The sequence below is a fragment of the Topomyia yanbarensis genome, chromosome 1 (assembly GCF_030247195.1).
Source record: "Topomyia yanbarensis strain Yona2022 chromosome 1, ASM3024719v1, whole genome shotgun sequence".
Taxonomy (NCBI): Eukaryota; Metazoa; Arthropoda; class Insecta; order Diptera; family Culicidae; genus Topomyia; species Topomyia yanbarensis.
This window is the reverse complement of record NC_080670.1, coordinates 134688367-134714891: the sequence shown is the minus strand read 5'-3', so window position 1 is coordinate 134714891 and position 26525 is coordinate 134688367. Positions and strand designations below refer to the sequence as shown.

The 26525-nt window shown below is 41.6% G+C and overlaps 1 protein-coding gene across 1 annotated transcript; it reads left to right on the top strand.

The window, feature by feature from the left end:
- The first annotated feature begins 3442 nt into the window (after nt 1-3442).
- Nucleotides 3443-5791, top strand: LOC131675942 (uncharacterized). The gene has a single exon (XM_058955067.1). The coding sequence runs from the start codon at nt 3443-3445 to the stop codon at nt 5789-5791; it is 2349 nt and encodes a 782-aa protein (XP_058811050.1).
- Nucleotides 5792-26525: the final 20734 nt, after the last annotated feature.

Genomic DNA, 26525 nt, shown 5'->3' with positions numbered 1-26525 from the left:
AGGAAAACCAGCCTCCGACCACAACTCGTATCGGCCGATTGCAATGCTGTCCTGTATTCGGAAGTTGTTCGAGAAAATGATCTTGTTTCGCCTCGACAATTGGGTTGAAGCAAATGGCTTACTGTCAGATAAACAATTTGGCTTCCGCAAAGGCAAAGGGACGAACGATTGCCTTGCGTTGCTTTCTACAGAAATCCAAATGGCCTATGCTAACAAAGAACAGATGGCATCAGTCTTCTTGGATATTAAGGGGGCTTTTGACACAGTTTCTATCAACATTCTGTCAGAGAAGCTGCACCAGCATGGTCTTTCACCAATTTTAAATAACTTTTTGCTAAACCTGTTGTCTGAAAAGCACATGCACTTTTCGCATGGCGATTTAACAACATCGCGATTTAGCTACATGGGTCTTCCCCAGGGCTCATGTCTAAGTCCCCTGCTCTACAATTTTTACGTGAATGACATTGACGATTGTCTTGCCAATTCATGCACGCTAAGGCAACTTGCAGACGACGGGGTGGTCTCTGTTACAGGGCCCAAAGCTGCCGACTTGCAAGGACCCATTACAAAATACCTTGGACAATTTGTCTGCTTGGGCTCTTCAGCTGGGTATTGAGTTCTCCCCGGAGAAAACTGAGTTGGTTGTTTTTTCTAGGAAGCGTGAGCCGGCGCAACTCCAGCTTCTATTAATGGGTGCAACGATCAACCAGGTTTTCACATTTAAATATCTCGGGGTCTGGTTCGACTCTAAAGGTACCTGGGCATGTCACATTAGGTATCTGAAACAGAAATGCCAACAAAGGATCAATTTTCTCCGAACAATAACTGGAACATGGTGGGGTGCTCACCCAGGAGACCTGATCAGGTTGTACCAAACAACGATATTGTCGGTGATGGAGTACGGGTGTTTCTGTTTCCGCTCCGCTGCGAACATACACTTCATCAAACTGGAGAGAATCCAGTATCGTTGCTTGCGCATTGCCTTGGGTTGCATGCACTCGACCCATACGATGAGTCTCGAAGTGCTGGCGGGCGTTCTTCCGTTAAAAAATCGATTTTGGGAACTCTCATATCGATTGCTCATCCGATGCGACATTCTGAACCCGTTGGTGATTGAAAACTTCGAGAGGCTCGTCGAGCTTAATTCTCAAACCCGTTTTATGTTCTTGTACTTCGACTACATGGCACAGAGCATCAATCCTTCTTCGTACAATCCCAACCGTGTCCGTTTCCTAGATACTTCTGGTTCTACTGTATTCTTCGACACATCCATGAATGAAGAGATTCGTGGAATCCCGGACCATATACGCCCGCAGGTGATCCCCAATATATTTTATAATAAATTCCGAGAAGTCGACTGCGACAAAATGTTTTACACTGACGGATCAAATCTCGATGGGTCCACTGGCTTCGGTATCTTCAACAATACTATCACCGCTTCATTCAAGCTCAATGATCCCGCTTCAGTTTACGTCGCAGAGTTAGCTGCAATTCAGTACACCCTTGGGATCATCGACACTCTGCCCACAGATCACTACTTCATCGTTTCGGACAGCCTCAGCTCTATCGAGGCTCTTCGTGCGGTGAAGCCTGAAAAGCAATTCCCGTATTTTCTGGGGAAGATACAGGAGTCCTTGTGTACGTTATCTGAAAAATCTTATCAGATTACCTTTGTTTGGGTCCCCTCTCATTGTTCTATCCCGGGCCATGAAAAGGCCGACTCATTAGCAAAGGTGGCGCATTAAATGGTGACATATACGAAAGACCAATCTGCTTCAACGAATTTTTTAGTATTTGTCATCAGAGGACGCTCAACAGTTGGCAAACCTCGTGGAGCAATGGGGAACTTGGACGATGGCTACATTCGATTATCCCAAAGGTATCAACGAAGCCTTGGTTCGGGGGGATGGATGTGGGTCGGGATTTTATTCGTGTAATGTCCCGACTTATGTCCAATCACTACACCATGGATGCGCATTTGCGGCGTATTGGGCTTGCGGAGAGTAGTCTGTGCGCTTGTGACGAGGGCTATCACGACATCGAACACGTTGTCTGGGTATGCGCCGGGTATTGTGACGCTAGGTCTCAGTTAAAGGAATCCCTTCGGGCCCGAGGTAGACCACCCAATGTACCAGTCCGAGATATGCTGGCAACTCGTGATTTCCCCTATATGTCCCTTATTTATACCTTCATAAAAACGATAAATATCCCAATTTAACCCCTCTCTTTTATTTCTCGTTTTTAGAGTTTCCTCCTGCCTTGTGGAACCGATCAGCTCCAGAGTGCCACTATGTAACCGCCGTCGCCCTTACCACTACGCCTGCATAGAAGGAAACTGAAGCGAGACCGACTCGAGGTCCGATGACTTTTGAAGGATTCCTCGCGGGTCCGAAGAATACCATCCGCCAACCCGGTACTCGACGACTTACTAGACTGAGGCGCAAATTTGTTTCGCTGATACACCCCCCCCCCCCCCCACCCCGTTCGAGCGAAAGTTGCAAGTTTTGCTCTTCTTTCCCTGTCTCTCCCCTGTCCCTGATACAACTGCTGCTACACTGATGCGGAAATAAGCCACCCTCTGAATATCTTGACCAAGCATAAGTGTTCGAGCCGACATCTCGAATAAACTGTGTAATAAAAATTGATGCACCCCTTGCGTGTCTACCGTAATTATGACAGCAACGCGACAACCCCTTGGTGGGCAAAAACAAAGCGCGCGAATTTTACGCGCGCTACCGATGGCGTCCTTTTTTTTGTGTTAAATAGAGCAGAAGTAAGAGCAGAAATCATAAGTTCAATTCTAACCTTCAACATGTAAAGATCAAAGGTTAAATAAATGTGAAAAGTACCCTGAAAGTTTTATTAAGTGCTAGTGCTCCTTTCGGTTCAAGTGTCCGCCCAGAATTCTACGGAAGAAGCCCTGATGCGTGTATACAGTCCACTGAGCGAACATAAATTGGTCCTAACGATCCGGATGTTAGTGAAGTGAAGTGATGGATAGTAGTTCCGGAAAGTTCTGTGTGGAACCGTTTGTAAAAGTGAACTGGCTGGTAGACGCCATCAGTGCAAGCTGTGGGTCGCCGCTGTTTTAAACCAAATACCACAAATTTTGTGAAGTGAACTCTTGGGGCGACGCCATTAGTGCAAGCTGTGAGTCGCCGCCATTTGTGAAGTGTGCTCGCGGGTAAACGCTATTAGTGCAAACGTTGGTCGCCGCGATTTGTGAAGTATGCTCGCGGGTAAACGCCATTAATGCAAGCGTTGGTCGCCGCCATTTTGTGAAGTGTGTCCGCGGTAAGACGCCATTAGCGCAAGCGTGAGTCGCGCCATTTTCAAAGAAATTAACCAGTGAGTGATGCCGCCGTTGGTTGGAAAAAATCAACTTGGTGCTTTTGTTCCTGTTCAAGCATAAGGCTTGACGTAATACTCCGGTTCTGGTGTGATGCCAGAGTCTAAGCCAGGTTCATCCACCCATTCCAATCCAGTGGAAAATACTGGTGCTAGTACTGCACTTGGGCAGTCAGCATCAAATCTTTCCACTCCCGTCAACAAGAAGCAGAAGAAAAAACGGAAGCTAAAAGAGAAGCTTCGAGCAATGGAGCAACTCGGTGTTCTCGTCCATCGCCGCGGTATGGCCAAAGGTAAGGTAACCAAAATTTTAAGTACCATTCAACCCCAACACGAAGACAATCTAGTGCTTAGTCAGGCACAAATTAAAGTGTACACCAAGAAATTGGAATCTGCTCAAAAGGAGTATGAAGCGCTGCAAGAAAAAATCTTGGAGCTGGTATCTGCTGAGGACATGGATGCTCATGACCAACACTTCGAAGCCTTCGACGATTTGTGTGACATGGTAGGAATCATCCTGGAGGAACAGGGTGAATCTGGTGTGCCTATCGCAGCAAACTCCATTCCACCGAATGCTGCCACTTCACTGGTGATCCATCAGCCTCTCAGAATGCCCATTCCCACTTTCGATGGAAGGTATGAAAGCTGGCCGAAGTTTAAGGCAATGTTCATGGACCTAGTGGACAAAGTACCCGATCCGCCAGCTGTTAAGTTGTACCATCTCGATAAGGCATTAGTGGGTAGTGCAGCTGGTTTAATAGATGCGAAAACGATTAATGAAGGCAATTATGCACACGCTTGGGAAATTCTCGAGGAGAGGTACGAGAACAAACGACACGCCATCGACTGTCATATTCACGGCCTTTTGAATCTAACCAAAATGTCTAAGGAAACAAATCGCGAGCTCAGGAAACTGATAGATGAGTGCACAAGGCACGTCGAGAGTCTGAAGTTTTTAGAGCAACCTTTCACCGGAGTGTCGGAACAAATAGTGGTCCACTTGCTTGCAGTAGCATTGGATAAAGAAACTCGAAGACGCTGGGAATCCACTGTGAAGCATGGGGAACTTCCTGGATATGACATGATGCTGAAGTTTTTAAAAGAGCAATGCTTCGTTTTGGAGAGATGCGAAAGTACCAATCCCAAACAATCCGCAACTCAAGTCAAACCTATGAATGTTCAGAGTAAGGCATCTTTCGCCAAATCACATGCATCTACTGCATCCGCTGAATCCGAGTACAAATGCGACTTCTGTGGCAAGGGCCACCTAAACTACACTTGTCCAGAATTCAAAGCGCTTCCCTTACAGCAACGATTGTCTAAGGTTCGAGAACGAAACACTTGTTTTAATTGCCTCAGGAAAGGCCATCGCAGTAGAGATTGCCCTTCCGATAAAACATGCTTCAAATGCAATAGGAAGCATCACAGTCTACTCCACGCGGAAGAAAAAACAAGTTCTCCAGTAACAAAGGAGAGAAGTTCATCCAGAGAAGCTGATACTCAAACAGTTAAGAAACCGACGCAAGAACCAAATCATCAGGAACAAACACAACTTACTGCTGCCACCTGTTCGAGTGTACTTCCAATACAGCATATACTTCTTCTCACAGCTGTTGTAGAGGTGATGGACAAAAACTACAAACCCCACCCGTGCAGAATTTTATTGGATAGTGGATCCCAAGCCAATCTGATTTCGCGGTCCATGATAAATGCATTAGGATTGCAGCAGTTTCCATTAAAGGTAACCGTAAAGGGAGTAAATAGCACGAAGAGCCATTCGTCAATGAGCAGCATAGTCCAAATCCGATCTAAATATTCAGACTTCAGAGCGAGTCTTCAATGTTTGGTGACGGACAACGTGACGGCAGACTTGCCCACTTCAAGCTTCGATGTTAGTAACTGGGTGCTTCCAACAGGTGTTCAACTCGCCGATCCGACGTTCCATCAAACTGGCAAAATAGATATGTTGATTGGAAGCCAGTGGTTCCTGAAATTGCTATTGCCAGGAGAGATAACATTAGCCGAAAATCTTCCCGTACTTAAAGAGACTCAGTTCGGTTGGGTCCTGGGTGGCAGCTATGGAGGCGAGACAACATCTAACTACATAGTACATTCACATGCTGCAACATTTGATGATTTGGATCAGCTTATCCGTCGGTTTTGGGAGGTCGAAGAAGTTTCCAACGATGCACATGGTTCCAATGAAGAAGAAGAATGCGAGCAGCATTTCCTAAACACTCATCGACGAGATGCTTCTGGCAGATACATTGTTCAGTTGCCTCTCAAGGATTGTTTTAATGAGCTTGGCGACTCCAGAGCCATGGCGCTACGAAGATTCTACGCATTGGAAAGAAGGTTGAATCAACAGCCTGATTTGAAGCAGCAATACTCAGAGTTCATGAGTGAGTACGAAGATCTTGGACACTGCAAAGAGATCAATTAATTCAATGATCCACCACATATAAGCAAATGGTACCTACCTCATCATGCTGTTATTCGACCATCAAATACAACCACTAAGTGTCGTGTCGTATTCGACGCTTCCGCAAAGGTGTTCGGCCGCTCCCTGAATGATGTCATGAAGATAGGTACTATTATTCAGAGCGACTTGCAATCAATCATCCTACGCTTCCGTGAACCTCGCTATTTTTTGACTACAGACATAGCGAAAATGTATAGGCAGATTGTTGTTGACGACTGCCACACTCCGTTGCAAAGAATATTCTGGCGGAAAGATTCATCGAGCGTCGTGCGTGTATTGGAATTAACAACGGTTACATACGGCACGGCATCTGCACCCTTTTTGGCCACAAGGGCCCTTAAGCAGCTGTCCATCGACGAACGAGATAAGTTTCCTATGGCAGCGGATATAGTCGACAAAAATTTCTACGTCGATAATGGCTTGTTTGGATACGACGACTTATCACAAGCACGCGATGCGCAAAACCAATTGATTCACTTGCTGAAGGCCGGTGGATTCCATTTGCACAAATGGTCATCGAATAGTTTAGAGCTGTTGGAGACCATTCCTGAAGCGGATCGAGAGCAGCTAGTAAGTTTTGAAGAATCCGGAGCCAACGAAGTCATTAAAATGCTTGGATTAATGTGGAATCCTTCAACGGACGAGCTGCTGTTCGTATCAATGCCCACCTGTGATATAGAAACGCCAACCAAACGACAAGTTTTATCCTTGATAGCCAGAATGTTTGATCCTTTGGGGTTGGTGTCTCCAGTAGTTATCATTGGCAAACTTCTTATGCAGCAAACCTGGAAGGAAAACATTGATTGGGATGAACAAATTACAGGAGAGTTGTTGAAAAATTGGAAATACTTCCTTGTCGCTATCGCCGGAATCAATCAACTGCACATACCACGTCAAGTACTGGTGACCAATGCTGCTCACTTTGAGCTGCATGGCTTTGCGGATGCTTCTCAAGGTGCATTAGGAGCCTGTGTCTACATTCGATCCGTGATCCCTGGTCTGGATGCCGTAGTTAAACTACTTTGTGGGAAATCGAAAGTAGTTCCAAAGGCAGCTCTCACAATTCCTCGCAAGGAACTAGCGGCTGCGTTACTGCTGCATCGTCTCGTGCGAAAAATTATTTCTTCCTCGAATTTGCTTTTCAGTGCAATCGTGTTGTGGTCTGACAGCCAAGTGGTTCTCGCATGGTTGAAGAGAAATCCCAGCCTACTAGAAATTTTCGTGCGAAACAGAGTATGTGAAATTATCTCTACTGAGAATGATTTTGAATGGAGATACGTAAAAACTTCCGAGAATCCAGCCGATGTGGTTTCTCGGGGTCAATCAGCCATTAGGTTAGCAACGAACAATTTATGGTGGAGTGGTCCATTGTTCTTGAAAAGTGATCCTTACGAGATTGAAACTCCTACCCAACTATGCGATGATGATATTCCAGAAATGAAGTGTGTTGCCGTGGTGCATACGGTTGTGCGTTATGAAAAATTACCAGTTTTCCAAAAATTTGAATCTTTTCGTAAATTACAAAGAGTTATTGCATATGTTCTACGATTCTGCAAGAACGCGAAGGAGAAATCAGCGGAAACCCGTATCCTGAAAAAATACCCTACTATGACCGAGATGAACGAATCCATGAAGGTAATTGTTAGAGTGATTCAGTATCAAGAATTTGCAGATGAGATAGCCCGTTTGAAATCAGGTGTGCAATGCAAGAGATTGTACCATTTGAATCCTGTTATCGACGAAGAGATGCTAAGAGTTGGCGGTCGACTTCGACATTCCCAACTACCATTTTCCAGCAAACACCAGTGGATTTTACCAAATCGCAATAATGTAGTTGACAGTCTAATTAATGCACTTCACCGTGAGAATCTGCATATAGGTCCTACCGCTCTTCTAGCGACTCTTCGGCGTCAGTTTTGGGTTCCGAATGGTCGTTCTGCTGTGCGTAAGATCACTCGTAGCTGTGTCCAGTGCTTTAAGACCAAACCGACAACGGTAGGTCAGTTCATGGGTGACCTGCCAACCAGTCGTTGTGAACGAGCACCAGCTTTTCAAAAGGTTGGACTCGATTATGCTGGACCTATTCTTTTGAAGCAACCTGGACGAAAGGCAGTTGCTGTTAAGGGGTACATTTGTATCTTTGTGTGTATGGTGACCAAGGGTATTCATCTGGAGGCAGTCGAAAGCCTATCAACCGATTCATTCATCGCAGCGTTACACCGGTTCGTATCCCGGCGAGGAGTACCAGAGGACATGTTCTCTGACAATGGGACCAACTTCGTTGGTGCAAAGAACCAACTGCATGAATTGTACCAAATGTTTAAACAGCAGTTAACGGAAAGGAAGCTGTTTGAATTTTGTCAACCTAGAAAAATTAACTGGAAAATGATTCCACCAAGTGCACCTCACATGGGGGGAATATGGGAGGCAGGTGTAAAGAGTGCCAAATCCGTACTTAAAAGAGTATGCCATACTACTACCCTTAACATGGTAGAGTTCTCTACACTTCTCTGTCAAATTGAAGCTGTTCTAAACTCTCGGCCTCTTTATGCTCATTCCGATGATCCAGCTGATCCTGAACCGCTTACTCCGGGACATTTTATGATCGACCGTCCATTAACGTCCATACCGGAGCCAACATATGAAGAGATTCCAGTGAATAGACTTTCTCGTTGGCAATATGTCCAGCAACTTCGACAAAACTTTTGGAAACGATGGTCCCGAGAGTATCTTATGGAATTGCAGACCAGAACCAAATGGACAAAGAGGACATGCAATATTGCACCAGGCATGGTGGTAATAATTAAAGAAGATAATTTACCACCACAATCTTGGAAACTTGGAAGAGTTGAGCAAACTTTTCCTGCTGAAGACGGTCTGGTACGAGTTGTGGATTTGCGTACAAAAACAGGAATCCTACGACGTCCAATTCACAAACTAGCTTTGCTCCCGATTCTTGACAACGCTGAATCTTCAAGTTCTTCAGGCAGGTTTTTCAAATCATCTCGGGGGGAGGATGTTCGAGCCGACATCTCGAATGAACTGTGTAATAAAAATTGATGCACCCCTTGCGTGTCTACCGTAATTATGACAGCAACGCGACAACCCCTTGGTGGGCAAAAACAAAGCGCGCGAATTTTACGCGCGCTACCGATGGCGTCCTTTTTTTTTGTGTTAAATAGAGCAGAAGTAAGAGCAGAAATCATAAGTTCAATTCTAACCTTCAACATGTAAAGATCAAAGGTTAAATAAATGTGAAAAGTACCCTGAAAGTTTTATTAAGTGCTAGTGCTCCTTTCGGTTCAAGTGTCCGCCCAGAATTCTACGGAAATTGTCCCTGATGCGTGTATACAGTCCACTGAGCGAACAATAAGTTTTAGTTAAAAAATTCAAATTAGTATTATGTATTCCTAGTTTTAAGATAGCTATAATTTTTACTCTTTATTGAAACTCTTGTCCTCTTGTCCAAGGAACTAGCGGCTGCGTTACTGCTGCATCGTCTCGTGCGAAAAATTATTTCTTCCTCGAATTTGCTTTTCAGTGCAATCGTGTTGTGGTCTGACAGCCAAGTGGTTCTCGCATGGTTGAAGAGAAATCCCAGCCTACTAGAAATTTTCGTGCGAAACAGAGTATGTGAAATTATCTCTACTGAGAATGATTTTGAATGGAGATACGTAAAAACTTCCGAGAATCCAGCCGATGTGGTTTCTCGGGGTCAATCAGCCATTAGGTTAGCAACGAACAATTTATGGTGGAGTGGTCCATTGTTCTTGAAAAGTGATCCTTACGAGATTGAAACTCCTACCCAACTATGCGATGATGATATTCCAGAAATGAAGTGTGTTGCCGTGGTGCATACGGTTGTGCGTTATGAAAAATTACCAGTTTTCCAAAAATTTGAATCTTTTCGTAAATTACAAAGAGTTATTGCATATGTTCTACGATTCTGCAAGAACGCGAAGGAGAAATCAGCGGAAACCCGTATCCTGAAAAAATACCCTACTATGACCGAGATGAACGAATCCATGAAGGTAATTGTTAGAGTGATTCAGTATCAAGAATTTGCAGATGAGATAGCCCGTTTGAAATCAGGTGTGCAATGCAAGAGATTGTACCATTTGAATCCTGTTATCGACGAAGAGATGCTAAGAGTTGGCGGTCGACTTCGACATTCCCAACTACCATTTTCCAGCAAACACCAGTGGATTTTACCAAATCGCAATAATGTAGTTGACAGTCTAATTAATGCACTTCACCGTGAGAATCTGCATATAGGTCCTACCGCTCTTCTAGCGACTCTTCGGCGTCAGTTTTGGGTTCCGAATGGTCGTTCTGCTGTGCGTAAGATCACTCGTAGCTGTGTCCAGTGCTTTAAGACCAAACCGACAACGGTAGGTCAGTTCATGGGTGACCTGCCAACCAGTCGTTGTGAACGAGCACCAGCTTTTCAAAAGGTTGGACTCGATTATGCTGGACCTATTCTTTTGAAGCAACCTGGACGAAAGGCAGTTGCTGTTAAGGGGTACATTTGTATCTTTGTGTGTATGGTGACCAAGGGTATTCATCTGGAGGCAGTCGAAAGCCTATCAACCGATTCATTCATCGCAGCGTTACACCGGTTCGTATCCCGGCGAGGAGTACCAGAGGACATGTTCTCTGACAATGGGACCAACTTCGTTGGTGCAAAGAACCAACTGCATGAATTGTACCAAATGTTTAAACAGCAGTTAACGGAAAGGAAGCTGTTTGAATTTTGTCAACCTAGAAAAATTAACTGGAAAATGATTGCACCAAGTGCACCTCACATGGGGGGAATATGGGAGGCAGGTGTAAAGAGTGCCAAATCCGTACTTAAAAGAGTATGCCATACTACTACCCTTAACATGGTAGAGTTCTCTACACTTCTCTGTCAAATTGAAGCTGTTCTAAACTCTCGGCCTCTTTATGCTCATTCCGATGATCCAGCTGATCCGGGACATTTTATGATCGACCGTCCATTAACGTCCATACCGGAGCCAACATATGAAGAGATTCCAGTGAATAGACTTTCTCGTTGGCAATATGTCCAGCAACTTCGACAAAACTTTTGGAAACGATGGTCCCGAGAGTATCTTATGGAATTGCAGACCAGAACCAAATGGACAAAGAGGACATGCAATATTGCACCAGGCATGGTGGTAATAATTAAAGAAGATAATTTACCACCACAATCTTGGAAACTTGGAAGAGTTGAGCAAACTTTTCCTGCTGAAGACGGTCTGGTACGAGTTGTGGATTTGCGTACAAAAACAGGAATCCTACGACGTCCAATTCACAAACTAGCTTTGCTCCCGATTCTTGACAACGCTGAATCTTCAAGTTCTTCAGGCAGGTTTTTCAAATCATCTCGGGGGGAGGATGTTCGAGCCGACATCTCGAATGAACTGTGTAATAAAAATTGATGCACCCCTTGCGTGTCTACCGTAATTATGACAGCAACGCGACAACCCCTTGGTGGGCAAAAACAAAGCGCGCGAATTTTACGCGCGCTACCGATGGCGTCCTTTTTTTTTGTGTTAAATAGAGCAGAAGTAAGAGCAGAAATCATAAGTTCAATTCTAACCTTCAACATGTAAAGATCAAAGGTTAAATAAATGTGAAAAGTACCCTGAAAGTTTTATTAAGTGCTAGTGCTCCTTTCGGTTCAAGTGTCCGCCCAGAATTCTACGGAAATTGTCCCTGATGCGTGTATACAGTCCACTGAGCGAACAATAAGTTTTAGTTAAAAAATTCAAATTAGTATTATGTATTCCTAGTTTTAAGATAGCTATAATTTTTACTCTTTATTGAAACTCTTGTCCTCTTGTCCAAGGAACTAGCGGCTGCGTTACTGCTGCATCGTCTCGTGCGAAAAATTATTTCTTCCTCGAATTTGCTTTTCAGTGCAATCGTGTTGTGGTCTGACAGCCAAGTGGTTCTCGCATGGTTGAAGAGAAATCCCAGCCTACTAGAAATTTTCGTGCGAAACAGAGTATGTGAAATTATCTCTACTGAGAATGATTTTGAATGGAGATACGTAAAAACTTCCGAGAATCCAGCCGATGTGGTTTCTCGGGGTCAATCAGCCATTAGGTTAGCAACGAACAATTTATGGTGGAGTGGTCCATTGTTCTTGAAAAGTGATCCTTACGAGATTGAAACTCCTACCCAACTATGCGATGATGATATTCCAGAAATGAAGTGTGTTGCCGTGGTGCATACGGTTGTGCGTTATGAAAAATTACCAGTTTTCCAAAAATTTGAATCTTTTCGTAAATTACAAAGAGTTATTGCATATGTTCTACGATTCTGCAAGAACGCGAAGGAGAAATCAGCGGAAACCCGTATCCTGAAAAAATACCCTACTATGACCGAGATGAACGAATCCATGAAGGTAATTGTTAGAGTGATTCAGTATCAAGAATTTGCAGATGAGATAGCCCGTTTGAAATCAGGTGTGCAATGCAAGAGATTGTACCATTTGAATCCTGTTATCGACGAAGAGATGCTAAGAGTTGGCGGTCGACTTCGACATTCCCAACTACCATTTTCCAGCAAACACCAGTGGATTTTACCAAATCGCAATAATGTAGTTGACAGTCTAATTAATGCACTTCACCGTGAGAATCTGCATATAGGTCCTACCGCTCTTCTAGCGACTCTTCGGCGTCAGTTTTGGGTTCCGAATGGTCGTTCTGCTGTGCGTAAGATCACTCGTAGCTGTGTCCAGTGCTTTAAGACCAAACCGACAACGGTAGGTCAGTTCATGGGTGACCTGCCAACCAGTCGTTGTGAACGAGCACCAGCTTTTCAAAAGGTTGGACTCGATTATGCTGGACCTATTCTTTTGAAGCAACCTGGACGAAAGGCAGTTGCTGTTAAGGGGTACATTTGTATCTTTGTGTGTATGGTGACCAAGGGTATTCATCTGGAGGCAGTCGAAAGCCTATCAACCGATTCATTCATCGCAGCGTTACACCGGTTCGTATCCCGGCGAGGAGTACCAGAGGACATGTTCTCTGACAATGGGACCAACTTCGTTGGTGCAAAGAACCAACTGCATGAATTGTACCAAATGTTTAAACAGCAGTTAACGGAAAGGAAGCTGTTTGAATTTTGTCAACCTAGAAAAATTAACTGGAAAATGATTGCACCAAGTGCACCTCACATGGGGGGAATATGGGAGGCAGGTGTAAAGAGTGCCAAATCCGTACTTAAAAGAGTATGCCATACTACTACCCTTAACATGGTAGAGTTCTCTACACTTCTCTGTCAAATTGAAGCTGTTCTAAACTCTCGGCCTCTTTATGCTCATTCCGATGATCCAGCTGATCCGGGACATTTTATGATCGACCGTCCATTAACGTCCATACCGGAGCCAACATATGAAGAGATTCCAGTGAATAGACTTTCTCGTTGGCAATATGTCCAGCAACTTCGACAAAACTTTTGGAAACGATGGTCCCGAGAGTATCTTATGGAATTGCAGACCAGAACCAAATGGACAAAGAGGACATGCAATATTGCACCAGGCATGGTGGTAATAATTAAAGAAGATAATTTACCACCACAATCTTGGAAACTTGGAAGAGTTGAGCAAACTTTTCCTGCTGAAGACGGTCTGGTACGAGTTGTGGATTTGCGTACAAAAACAGGAATCCTACGACGTCCAATTCACAAACTAGCTTTGCTCCCGATTCTTGACAACGCTGAATCTTCAAGTTCTTCAGGCAGGTTTTTCAAATCATCTCGGGGGGAGGATGTTCGAGCCGACATCTCGAATGAACTGTGTAATAAAAATTGATGCACCCCTTGCGTGTCTACCGTAATTATGACAGCAACGCGACAACCCCTTGGTGGGCAAAAACAAAGCGCGCGAATTTTACGCGCGCTACCGATGGCGTCCTTTTTTTGTGTTAAATAGAGCAGAAGTAAGAGCAGAAATCATAAGTTCAATTCTAACCTTCAACATGTAAAGATCAAAGGTTAAATAAATGTGAAAAGTACCCTGAAAGTTTTATTAAGTGCTAGTGCTCCTTTCGGTTCAAGTGTCCGCCCAGAATTCTACGGAAATTGTCCCTGATGCGTGTATACAGTCCACTGAGCGAACAATAAGTTTTAGTTAAAAAATTCAAATTAGTATTCTGTATTCCTAGTTTTAAGATAGCTATAATTTTTACTCTTTATTGAAACTCTTGTCCTCCATCTTGTAAATAGAATTGAATCCCTAGTTTTAAGATTTCTGTGAAGTTTCTCATAAATATTTGTTCCCCCTTTTGTGTACTAAACTATATTGTTAGTTTTAAGATAACCGTAAAATATTTCGTAAAATACTATTACTCCCCCTCTTGTATATCAAAGAGAATCCCTCGTTTTATTTTTTTTCATAAAAAAATCTTTTGGCCCTCTCTTGTATATTGAATCTTATTTCTAGTCTTAAGATAGCTGTAAACTTTTTTTTTTCCTTTGTAAAAAAAATATTTCAACATTGTAACCTCCTAGTTTTAAGATATCCAAAATGTAAAAACAAAAGCATTTGGCACCGCCAAGCTAACGCATTTGTGCCTATCAAATAAACGAAATAAATAAAAAAAATGCAGTGAACGGGAGTCAAACTATGTGGTATTTGGCAAAAAAAAGCTTCAAAAAAGCTACAAAATAGTCTTAACTGAAAAATATTAGGACTTAATTTGGTAGAAAATTATAGTAAATTTGAATGGAAGTACGCGAAAAAAAGTTATGTAGCATACTTTTTGAGAAAGAGTCCATTAAAATTGACTGTAGAAAAATTTACATTGAATTTACACAGCAATCAAAGAAGATAGAAATATGATGTTGAGGATCGAATGATAGAATAATCATCCAAATTTGGACCCCTCCTTATTTTGGACGCTTTCATACATTTGTATCCTTTACTGCCAATTATTGCAAATTCGTTTGGTTTGACGAAGATAAATATATTCCTTGGATTGTGTTTAAGTCCCAGCATAATTAGTTGATTTCTAATTCCTTTAAATTAGTCAAAATTCGCAATTGAAAAATTGATATCGTATACGATTCATAATTCCACGATTACCAACAGAAATCGGGAGAAGTGATGCACTTTTAAATTGGATTTAAGAGAACAAATTTATTGTTTTTAAATGATCTAATAATTTTGTCACTATTTGGATCTTGCATTTCATGTATTTGAAATGGTTAGTTTGTGAATTTTTACTTAGAAGTATCAAATAACTAGTCCAAAATATGTCGTAAAAATAATAGCGTCAAAATATTTCGGACACAGCTAGATTTTCTTTCGTAATAGCAGTCTGTTTATCAATTTAGAATAATCAAAATTATCACTTCATCAATTATTTTTTGCGTTGCGGTTGCGGTAAAACCGCGCGGTAAAAGTTCTTTCCCGCACCGCATCTGCGTGAAAAAGCGTCTCACCGCACCGCAGATTTTCGGTGCGGATGCGGTAAATACCGCGCGGTTGCGGTAATTACCGCAACCGCGGCGAACCCTAGTAGGTAGCCACATCAGAGTAATTCATTTGATAGTCGTACGGATTTATGAAATATGTAGCAATCATCAGTTCATTTTTTGCATTTTTCATATAAGGAAGACTGTACAATCACTCTGAAACTCGACTTTTTAAGCTACACCCGGAGTGTCGAGTGTCATATACCACTAGATTCAGTTCGTCGATATCTTAAAATGTCTGTATGTTTTATAGTATGGTTAAAGAGCTTCAAAACTGCATTGGCCCTAGGTGGGACTCACTTTTGTGTCTAACCACTACTAACAGTCCTCACTTTTCTACCTTCCTTTTGTTCCACGAGACTGCATCGAAGCGTTATATCGTGGGGAGGCTGATTCAGTCTTAAGACAAAATGATACAATTTAGTTCTTGTTTTCGCGAGCCATCTCAATTCCTCGTCGGAAGTTCTCCCAATACCGATGCCTGTTGCGCGAGTCATTTAGCTCCCAGTTTTGTCGCAATCTACTCGCATAGTCCATAAATCCTACTCAAAGGGCCAACCAGTACTTGGCGAGGACGGTTCGGCGATACCGGATGGAGCGTAGCTTCTGGTTCGCTGCTTCCAGTTCGTTGAAAACTCGACGACCCACCGCTGGTGCTTCACTCGACCTACTCGATCTTGTCCCTGACGGTGAAACTAGTCTGCTCACATGCTTCGGTCCAGCGATTTCCGCTGGTTCGTAGTGCCCAGTACACTGGCGCCTCAAGCAAAGCTGTGGTTGCTCTCACAGCCTTCCCCTTAACATAATCGTCGTGACTTTAAAAGTTCAAGTCGATGATATATTTTCCGACCGCGCTGTCTTTCGGTTGCTAGTCATCACCAACTCTGTTTTATTATGGGCAATCGTCTCCGTGTCGAGTGTCTCCTCTTCTAGCGATTGTTCGATTACTTGGAACACCACATCATCCGTGAAGCCGAAAATCGTTATATCTCTGGGAAGGTTCAGCTTCAATACAGCATCGTACACTGCGTTCCACAGCGTCGAGCCGAGGAACGTCAGTTGTAGTTGTGATTCCCCCTTGTCTGTCTCGTAGATCAGTGTTCGGTACTGAAAGTAGCTCTATAATATCCTGCAGAGTTACTCATGCTGTACAGCGATTGCTTCCCAGCTAGTACTATTGAAGCATTCTTCACGCCTAAGGGAACCACCACACAAAAACGATATCCTTATCTCTGCTGTCTCCACAGCTCCCACAACCGTTTGGATGGATTTCACTGTAGACCTGCCTATACGGAAGCCGAATTACATGAGATGCCGTTCTCATAGTCCGCGTACTTCGTTAGCTTGTTCAGGATTATTCTCTCTCTCTAACAGTACCAAGGGATATATTGACTACGTTTAAAGATCTCCATATTTTCCCGGTATCGGAAGCAACAGCAGCTTTTGTCGCTTCCAGTTATCGGATCGTTCTGAACATCTCTGGGCTCTCATGTATCGCTTCACTTTTATGGCTTTCGCCATCTTGATCAGCTGTTTGTCGGTAAATCGAACTTCTTCTTTGTGATTATCCTCCTCTCTGTACGGCGAAAATATATTCATGTTGTGAAGAAATCCTTTCGATGGTGACCTCCATCTTCTCCAAGCACCTTTCAGGTGGTGCAGCTTAGCCTTTTATCTTTGTCATGCCAACTTTGTAGGTGTCTCCAACGGAAATTCGCGTTGGCTTTGTAGCAACGCTTTCTTGTTTAGCTTGACTGCTTTGTTGAGAGCGGTTCTTGCAGCTCGCTTCTCTCGAGCCCTCGGACTTCTTTTTTATTTTAAATATATTTGACACGGCTCAATGCGTTAGCACAACTGAGCCGTGGAGCGCACCTTGGGGTTCATTTGGTCAGTCTTCTCTCGCGTTTTCGCGTTTTGTCATCATCGGTACTGCATTCATGTTTCTAATGGTCGGATGTTCTTTTTTGTTGTTTGTGCTTACTGGTCGCTATTGTAAATCCTTCTTCATCGGTATTAGATTCCTTATTGGTGGTGTTGGTTGTTGGTTTGGAAACATTTGCTGTAATCGTTGTTACTTCGATGTTGGTAATGGCAGTTGGTTTAGTGGTGCAGCGCCCATAGTTTTCGGCCAGCATCAACCCTGGAAAATTTCTCCAAGTGGTGCACCATGGAAGCTAATTTCCTGGGTTACATCACCAGCTACAGCCTTAAGCTAAGCTGATATTTTGATGCACTCGCGCTTTCCAAGCCATATGCTTACGGAAAACGAATACACACTTTGTTTAATTAAACACAGTTTGTTGCTGCTAGCAACAGACGGCGACGCTTTTGTAGAAAGTAAAGGCTTCCGAGTATGAGTCATAGTGAACTACTGATTCATCCACCGGGGTCTTTACTCTCGCGAGCGTGGAAAGAATGTTTTGTTTAGGTCTGAGACTCTCTCAGAGAGAAGTCTACACAGACGAAATGATAAAAGTCTTTTGCGTCAGATTGGAAGAGGTCAGTCGTATAAGTCAGTTAGAGTTAGCACGCGAAAACCGGGGTGCGTCGTGCAGTCTTGAGAAAAGTTAGTCGATAGTTGAGAACCACCTGACCGGGTTCGGCGGCCGAGAAAATTCAGTCAGAAGTCCATTCCTATCAAAAAAATTAGTGATTAAAATTAAGCGGAAAATTCGACCGTATGTGAACATGTATGTATGTGCCTGAAGGTGTATCGCAAAACAAATAAAGGTAGTGAAACTTAGTGCCTTTTCTGTGCGATATTTGTGCGAAAGAAAACGAAATAGCTTACGTTTGACCGAGTCCGGTAAGGCAAATCTGTAAGGAAAATCCACCCTGCTCCCGTCATACAAAACCAGTGGCCACCGGCGGCTACAGTGGTACTGGGGCCGATCGTTGTTGAGCTGGTGTTTGTGAATGTCCGGTCTGCAGTCGTTGGTTTACCAACTGGTTGTGGTTTAACATACGATGATTGTATACCGGCTTTGGTCGTATAAGGTGGAATTTCTATGGCAGTCTCTGCGCAAGGTTTCCCGATCACAATATTGACAGGTAGGAATCTGTCCTGGGTACGTGACTAGTGTTCGTCGAGAATATTCAACACCATGAGGTGATTTACATGTGAAAGTTAAGTAAGAGGGAATAGGTTTTGTCGGACGCATTCTCACCACACGAACTCCGTTGCGGAGTCTTGGGAAGAAGTTTCTCCAACTATCTTCCTTAACACTATTCACCTCTCCGTATTTTGACAGGATTTGTTTGATAGCGAAGGAACTAGTACGTGGTGCCAGGTCATGTATCTTTATTTCAATACTGGGAACATACAGGTTATGTTCTGGGAAGCGAATGATTCCGCTTGACTAATATTTTTTAACATGTTCAGTACTGCATGACGCAAATGGTGGAATTGCACCGCATAAAGTACCGCAAGCTACGTTGAACTTCAAGTTCACCTTCAACATTTGCTCCCCTTCATGAATTGATGGTATTACCGGATATTTCGTGTAGTCAACAGCAACACAGTTTGCCCGCATCGTGATATACTTTTGCTTGGCATTGTCACTCATTGTTTGTTCACGTATCACACACTAGGCAGAAGGAATCAATTTTTGCCAAGCGTCGCGCGGGTAAATTTGATTACTTGCCCTGCTATTGCAGCGGAGCGATTTCTAGCTTCTGAACTGAGCGAGATGAGAAACCGAAGTGATCTCCGACTTCTTCTCCAAGCTCGGAGGCAACTTATACGTAGATCGATAATCGTCGTATTGCACCCAGCGACCGTTTCTCAGTTTCCCATCTCATGGTTTGGTCGCATTACACGCCTTTGTTAGTAGTGCCGTGAACTCGTTTATATATCTCCTACATATTCATATTCATGTGTAGTTCATAGTCCTGTTATCAATGCTGTACCAAATCGCTTGGTGGTCGCTGTGGATATATCCTCGCACACTTTTCAGTCCATCTTTCCGGTTACTCCAAGGCTATAAAAATTGACATTGATAATGGATTCCCGGTTCTTCCTGCGGTAAGTGCTTTGCTAGAGCATTCTTGATCGCTGATGACCAGACAAAGTTCTTTTGATTCCAGCGTCTATCTCGAAAATTTCGCATGTTTCTGGTTCTTGGAATATTTCAGAATTAATGTCTCTTCGGCTTCTTGGAAAACGGCTTATTCGATTTTCACAAGCTTAGCTTTAAATGGAAGGTTTGGTAGCAGATTTTGATCTGACCAAGTTCATAATAATCGCACATATGGCTGCGGAAATACGGTATGAATACTACGATCCCATATGAAATCTTTAAATGTAAAAAACCTTTCGGTAAAGCTCATGTATATTGAATATTGAACCACATATAAATCTCCAGGAGTCTGATTTGAATTCAGATTGTTTCCTTATCGAAATTATTTTCGAATGCAACGATCGATTATCTCTCTATCGACTGTTGCGTTTAAAATGGAATCGATTCAGAAGTCGGTCTGTATTAGCCTTTCCATGAGATGTTTGTTTGATAATATACAGATGGGTCCTTCCTTCCACGACCAGCAAACGTTTCATTTGATGTTGGACTGGATCGATGATCTCATTTAAACTTCACATTTACCCGAGAATGGTCAAAATAAAAATTATCATGGGATGGTAATTTCTAAAACTACCATAATAGTTTTCAGTTACGAAAAGCAAAACTCTATGGAAGCTATTGTTGTTCTATAAAACGTGACAATTTTTTAAATTTTGGTTATTTTAAAAAAATTATTCGCCCCCTGATTTTTTTCAGCGATTTTGAAGGGGGAGGGAGTGACATAATTTTTAAAAAATATTTGTAATGGCCTTACTTTCGAGAGTTTCAACAACTACTGGTATAGAATTGTGTTAGATATTCGTAATAATAGTTGTCTACTATGTTATGTTTTGTTGTTAGTATAATATAATGTTGCATCGTAATGAATATTAGTATATAAGTTACCACCTAGTCTGTACGAGCTTGCTCGAAGACGATAAGAAATAAAAATATAAAAACAAAAAAAATGAAAAACGCGATTAGAACTGTGTTTTAAATACATAGGGCAGGACAGATACTCTAACTGCATTAACTGGGAAAACAATTTTAAGTCCAGTAACGCTTAAGACATGGCTTGAATTTTAATCGAAAAAGAACACCCGCTTTAACTGCTGCTGGGACGGTAAGTTCTGTTTTAAAATTTTCCGTTTTGTGCAGTACGAAACAAAAGTTTTTGAAATTAGAAAACAAAAAGTTCTGCTAGGAATGTGATTGTTTCCGATGCAATTACACTCAGGTTTTTTACGCGGGGGATACAGACCGCGTAAATGAAAAACGCGTAAATGAAAACCGCGTAAATTTCAAAATCCGCGTAAAACAATACTCTCCAATATAAAATACTACGCTGCTGAACAGTGCAATAACTACAGAAGCACATTGTCAGATGCCTTACTGATAAAAAACATATAACCGAAATATATATATATATATATATATATATATATATATATATATATATATATATATATATATATATATATATATATGTATATATATATGTATATATATATATATATATATATATATATATATATATATATATATATATATATATATATATATATATATATATATATATATATATATATATATATATATATATATATATATATATATATATATATATATATATATATATATATATATATATATATATATATATATATATATATATATATAACTTACCGAAGTATGGACTTCGGATGGTTTTTTAAAAAATTAAACTATACGGTTTGACGATCGAACTAAGACTGACTTTATTGCTTCATATCGATTAAACCTGAACCTACATATTATTTGTTGAAAACACAAATTGTTGGCGTTGCAGTCTGGGTGCTCAGCTGACGAATCATTCTTGGTGCAGGTGCCATGGACTGGACGGATGTGTCCGATGGTTTCGGCGATGGGAACTGATGACGATGAACTGATGAATTGATGACTGGGCTGTATGTTACTTGTGACTTCGTGATTGGAATCGTTTTGGAGTCAGGCTGGGTTGCACTTGTAACGATTCCCCCTTTGAGATCCGAAAGTCCCGTTTCGGATGCTGGAGGTTGAACATCTATTTTATAAGTTACGTTTCTGGGTTGGAAACAATTGGGTTTACATCTGATCCAAAGTAATGCTAGGAAGACAAAACTTAATAATGTCGACGCTGAATAACTTCCGAACAGTGTCAAAAATTTTAGATTAAGTGTATGTTGCTGGAGATAAACGTGTTCTAGTTTCTGGCGATTTCCAATGGTAACGTTGTTGATCAATCTCAGGTCACCGAAGTCTTGTAAATTCCATTTAATTAGGAGATTATGAAAAGCTCCTTGATATGTTTCAACAGGTGCGATTGATTCGGTGTTCTGGAATTGCTGATTATTGATGGTGATTGTGCAGTTGGAGATACTGATAAGGAAGTTTCCATTAAGTGTTCGATTATCTGGTCCACAAGTTGTATGAAACATACTGTCTATTGCGTTTGATAACAGTATTGTGTTCTCGTTTATGAGCTTCTGGATGGTGTGATTGGCGAATGTTGAGTTACATAGTGCGTGTTTCCCTAGAATAATGTGTCGTATGCATTTGTCTTCAAGTTCTCGTATATATGATGACTTTTGAACATAGTCTGATGGGTTTTCAGTGGTGAATATGGTATTTCCGCTTTTCATGACGTGAGTAGGGTAGTCGATGATCATTTGATTATCATTGATCAAAGGGTAGACGTTATAAACGATTGACGTTGTATTTCCTAACTGGGGGACATGCAAGATATAGAGAAGTTGTTGATTTTTAACAGCAATTTTTGTGGTTACATATTGTAGAGCTTCATCCGGATAGTTGAGCTCCACTCCTTGGTCTTGTAATAGCGTTTTTATTGTTGTAATCTCGTGTGTGGATAGAATTTTGTTGTTGGTAAGTGATATTTTGGATAGTCTTCTAGCAGTCCTTTTTAAATTAAGTGGTCGTTCTTCTCCCTCCTTAATTCCGAAAAATAACTCAACAGGTTTTAATTTAGTTGCAGTATGTATGGTTGAATTGTATAAGGAAGTTGCCACTCTGTATAACTCCTTGTCTGATAGATCATTATATTTTTGTTTGATGCATAAAAAGATTTCAGACAGAGTGGAATGAAACCGTTCTACGATCCAATTCGACTCGCTACTGTTTGAAGGGGTAAAATAAATTTCAACGTTTAGTCTTTGCAGAAGGCCTCGGATTTCAACCGATTTAAAAGCAGGTTCGTTATCACAGACAATCATGTTGGGGGTACCGTACGTTGTAAAAAGTTTTGTAATGCTTCGTTTTATGTCTGGGATAGATCGAGACTTGGTGGGTATTAGTATCGCGTATCTAGAAAGTTTGTCTACTGTCGAAAGAAATATGTTGGGCATAGAAATGAAAATGTCTACATGCAAAATATCGAGAGGTTTTTTGGGAATGGGTGTCTCGGCAAATTTAATTTTGTACGGATTTCTCTCATATTTGTTCTCTAAACAAATAGCGCAAAGATTAACGAAACATTGTATCTTTTTCTTCATCTGTGGAAAGTAAATTTTTTTATTAGCACTGATTGATTTTCCTCGGCACCCCTGTGCGCTCTGTCGTGTGTTTCTTCCATGGCTGTATTTTGTTCTTCTGGTGTGCGGAGATCCTGCAAGATAGATTGTGTTAGTTTTACTTTTATGGAATGACTCCGGGAGAAGTATGTCCTGTACGTGTGCTGAAGAATGTTTATCCATTCTTCCGGACACATTATGCAATTTATTCTTGATGGATGTAGGTAATCTCTAAAAATTTTTAATGCGAAAGGAACGCCTATTGTAGTTCTTGTAATAGTTCTGCGATAAATATTAGGGAAGATTTGTTCATAAATATTATCTTCTTGTCCGTCAGATTTTTTCAATATGATTTGATTTTTGAAGAAGTTAATAGGTAGCTCGGTCATTTGAATAAATTCTCCGTCGTCAGTATCGGCAGAGTGTACTGTTTGGCTGTCAGATGAATCGTCGTCTTGTTCATTGTTATTCATTTCAGTTTTGTTGGATATGATTCGTGATAAGCCATCTGCTACAACGTTTTGCTTTCCTGGTCTGTGTCGGATTTCATAGTCAAATTCCTCTAACCTTAATTTCCATCTCACAAGCTTACTATGAGGGTCCTTCAAATTGATAGCGTATGTTAACGGCTTGTGATCTGTGAACAAGGTAAATTTTCGACCGAATAGGTACGGTCTAAAATATTTACAAGCCCAATCGATAGCAAGGAGCTCTTTTTCTATAGTAGAGTAGTTCTCCTCACTTTTCGTCAATGTTCTAGAAGCAAAAGAAATCGGTCTATCTTGCCCAATGGAACCTTGCGATAGAACGGCACCAATCGCATACTTAGATGCGTCTGTAGTTAAAATGAATGTTTTCGAGAAGTCTGGATAGATCAGTACATCACTGCTTGTGAGGATGCTTTTGCATCTTTCGAAAGCTGAAACGAATTCCTTTGTATGTTCGATGGTTTCTCCTTTTCTTAAGGCTTGTGTGAGTGGTTTTGCTATTTTTGCAAAGTCCCTAATGAATTTCCTATAGTAACCTAGAACGCCTAAGAAACCGCGGAGTTCCTTTTCGTTCTTAGGTAATGGCCACTGTTTAATAGCGCCAATTTTGGCTGGATTTGGTTTCACTCCTTCGGGCGTAACAACGTGTCCTAAGAAGGATACTTCCTTATGGAGGAATTCACTTTTGTCTAGTTGGACTTTCATATTGAAAGATTTCAAAGTTTCAAATATTTTTGCGAGGTTTACAAGGTGTTCTTGTAAACTAGTGGAAAAGACGATTATATCGTCCATATAAACCAAACATCTTACGCCGATGTGTTCTCTCAGTATATGGTCCATTACTCTCTGGAATGTCGAGGGAGCATTTTTGAGCCCAAAAGGCATTCTAAGAAATTCATAATGACCGTTGTCTACACTAAAAGCGGTTTTTTGAATGTCTTTTTCGTGAACCTCGATTTGGTGAAATCCTGAAGCCAAATCGATGGTGGAAAAGTACATGCTTCTTCCTAGTTTGTCTAGGATTTCGTTTATATTTGGAATTGGATACCGGTCGCTAATAGTTTTTTCGTTTACTTTCCGGTAATCAATAACTAACCTCCATTTGGGTTGTCCGGAAGCATCGCTTTTTTCGGGACAATCCAAATGGGAGATGTCCAGGGGCTAGTTGATGCTCTGATTATCCCTTGGCTTAACATTTTGGAAATTTGCCTTTGAACTTCTTCTTTGTGGCAATAGGGATAACGGTATGATTTGGTGTGTGTGGGTATATCATCCTTAGTGTTTATTCTAGAGATGGGCCATTCGTTCGCGAACGGTTCAAGTGAACTGGTTCTTCGAAGAGAATGAGCGAACGGAAGTTCTTTTGAAAAGAACGGTAGTTCTCAATTCTCTTCAAAGCGAATGAACTGAACCTGACCCAAAGCCGTTTGACGAATTTCTCGGACCGATTTTTAGGCGAACGAATGAAAATGAACCGACTTGCCGTCCCACAAACCGCTCTCTGTGCTCTCCCAGAATGGAACCGGCGAAGAACGACTCACAAGCGAACGACTCATCACATTCTCTATTTCTCTAGTTATACATCATGAAGAAATCGCTACCCTTGATGCACTTGTTAAGCATACAGGGGTATAATAGGCAGCATCTGTTTGGTTCCTCTCCAAGAATCGAATGTTTTGAGAGACATTCGCTAGATACAAGTAAAATATCAGCTGAACGGAAGAACGGTTCATCTGAACTAGTTCGTTTTACAGAACTGTTCAGTCGGGAATGGTTCTTCGAAGTGAACTGTTTCGCCCATCTCTAGTTTATTCTATGTTTTACCGCATTGGTGAAGGTAAGAGGTTTCCCTTCTTGATGGAATATTTCTTCATATTGAGAGATTAATTTTTGCAAGCCGCTAAGTTCTTCTGAATTTAAATGATCAGTCCGAATCTGTTCCATTATGCTTGTCTTTTGCTTCTTTTTGGATATCGGAGGGGCAGTAAATGATGTGGATTCTATGTTATTTAATTCCAACTTGATGTTGTTTTCCAACTCTAGTTCTTTCGGTTCCGAATTTCGATTTGTCGCAAGTACACTGGCAAAGTGATTGTCAGATCGATACAGTCCTGGGAGAATGAATATTCCTGGGGCAATTTCTCGATCGTTTGAGATATAAAGGTCACCGTCAGTTTCAAATTTAACACGAACGAATTTGGTCTCATGTGCATTTAGTTGGGTGCGAGATTGCTCTGGGTATTTTCGTAGCATTCGTATGTTAACACCAGAGATTTTTAACTCATTCGATGCTGTCAGGATTTCGGCTTCCAATTGTCTAAGAGTCTCGTAGCCGATAAGTCCATCAAAAAACGAATGAAAATCGAAAACATAAAAAATTAGTTTATTTGGTTGTATTTTTGGAAAGGGGTTGAATTCAATGAATTTATCTATAGAATGGGTACCGTTGATGTTTCTAACTCGTGCTGGCACGGTTTTCCTGCAATTATTTATGTTGACGAGGCGTGTGCTTATGTAGTTTTTGTTAGCACCCGTGTCAATTAAAAATTTCAGTTCACCTTTAGAACTGTGTAGAACTATATATGGAATGAAATTGTTCATGTTGCGTTGGGTGTATCGAGATTCAAGTGAAAATTTAGGTCATCTGTGCCTGGAATGTTGGAGTTTAAGTTTGTACTTGATTCTGTTTGAGGTTCTTCGTTCTGAGCGATCGTTGCAGAGGTATCGCCTAATTCTGTTTCGGGGTAGTAATAATTTTGCCATTCGTTATATTCAAAGTGGTTTTGAAAATTTTGTTCGTTCTGGTTTGTCTCCTCAATGTTATAATGTGGGTACGGTTGTTGATTGTTAGGTCGATTCATATAATTAACTTGACGAGAGCGGATAGATCGATCGACGTCCATTGGTTCAACTTTTTGTGGAGGTTTGAAATTTAATGGTCGGTCATTATTTGCAGCTCTATAGGAATTAATTTGTTGAAATTGGTTATTGTATGCCGGTGGTCTGAAGGGTTGTTGGTTTGGGTATGATGGTTTCGGTTGAAATGTTCGTGGGTCTCGTGGTACAAATGGTGGGTTATATGGCAATCTAGGGAGCTGACCAGTTTTCTGTGAGT

Excerpts from the sequence above, each read along its gene's own strand:
- LOC131675942 (XM_058955067.1), top strand. The coding sequence starts at position 3,443 with ATGCCAGAGTCTAAGCCAGGTTCATCCACCCATTCCAATCCAGTGGAA.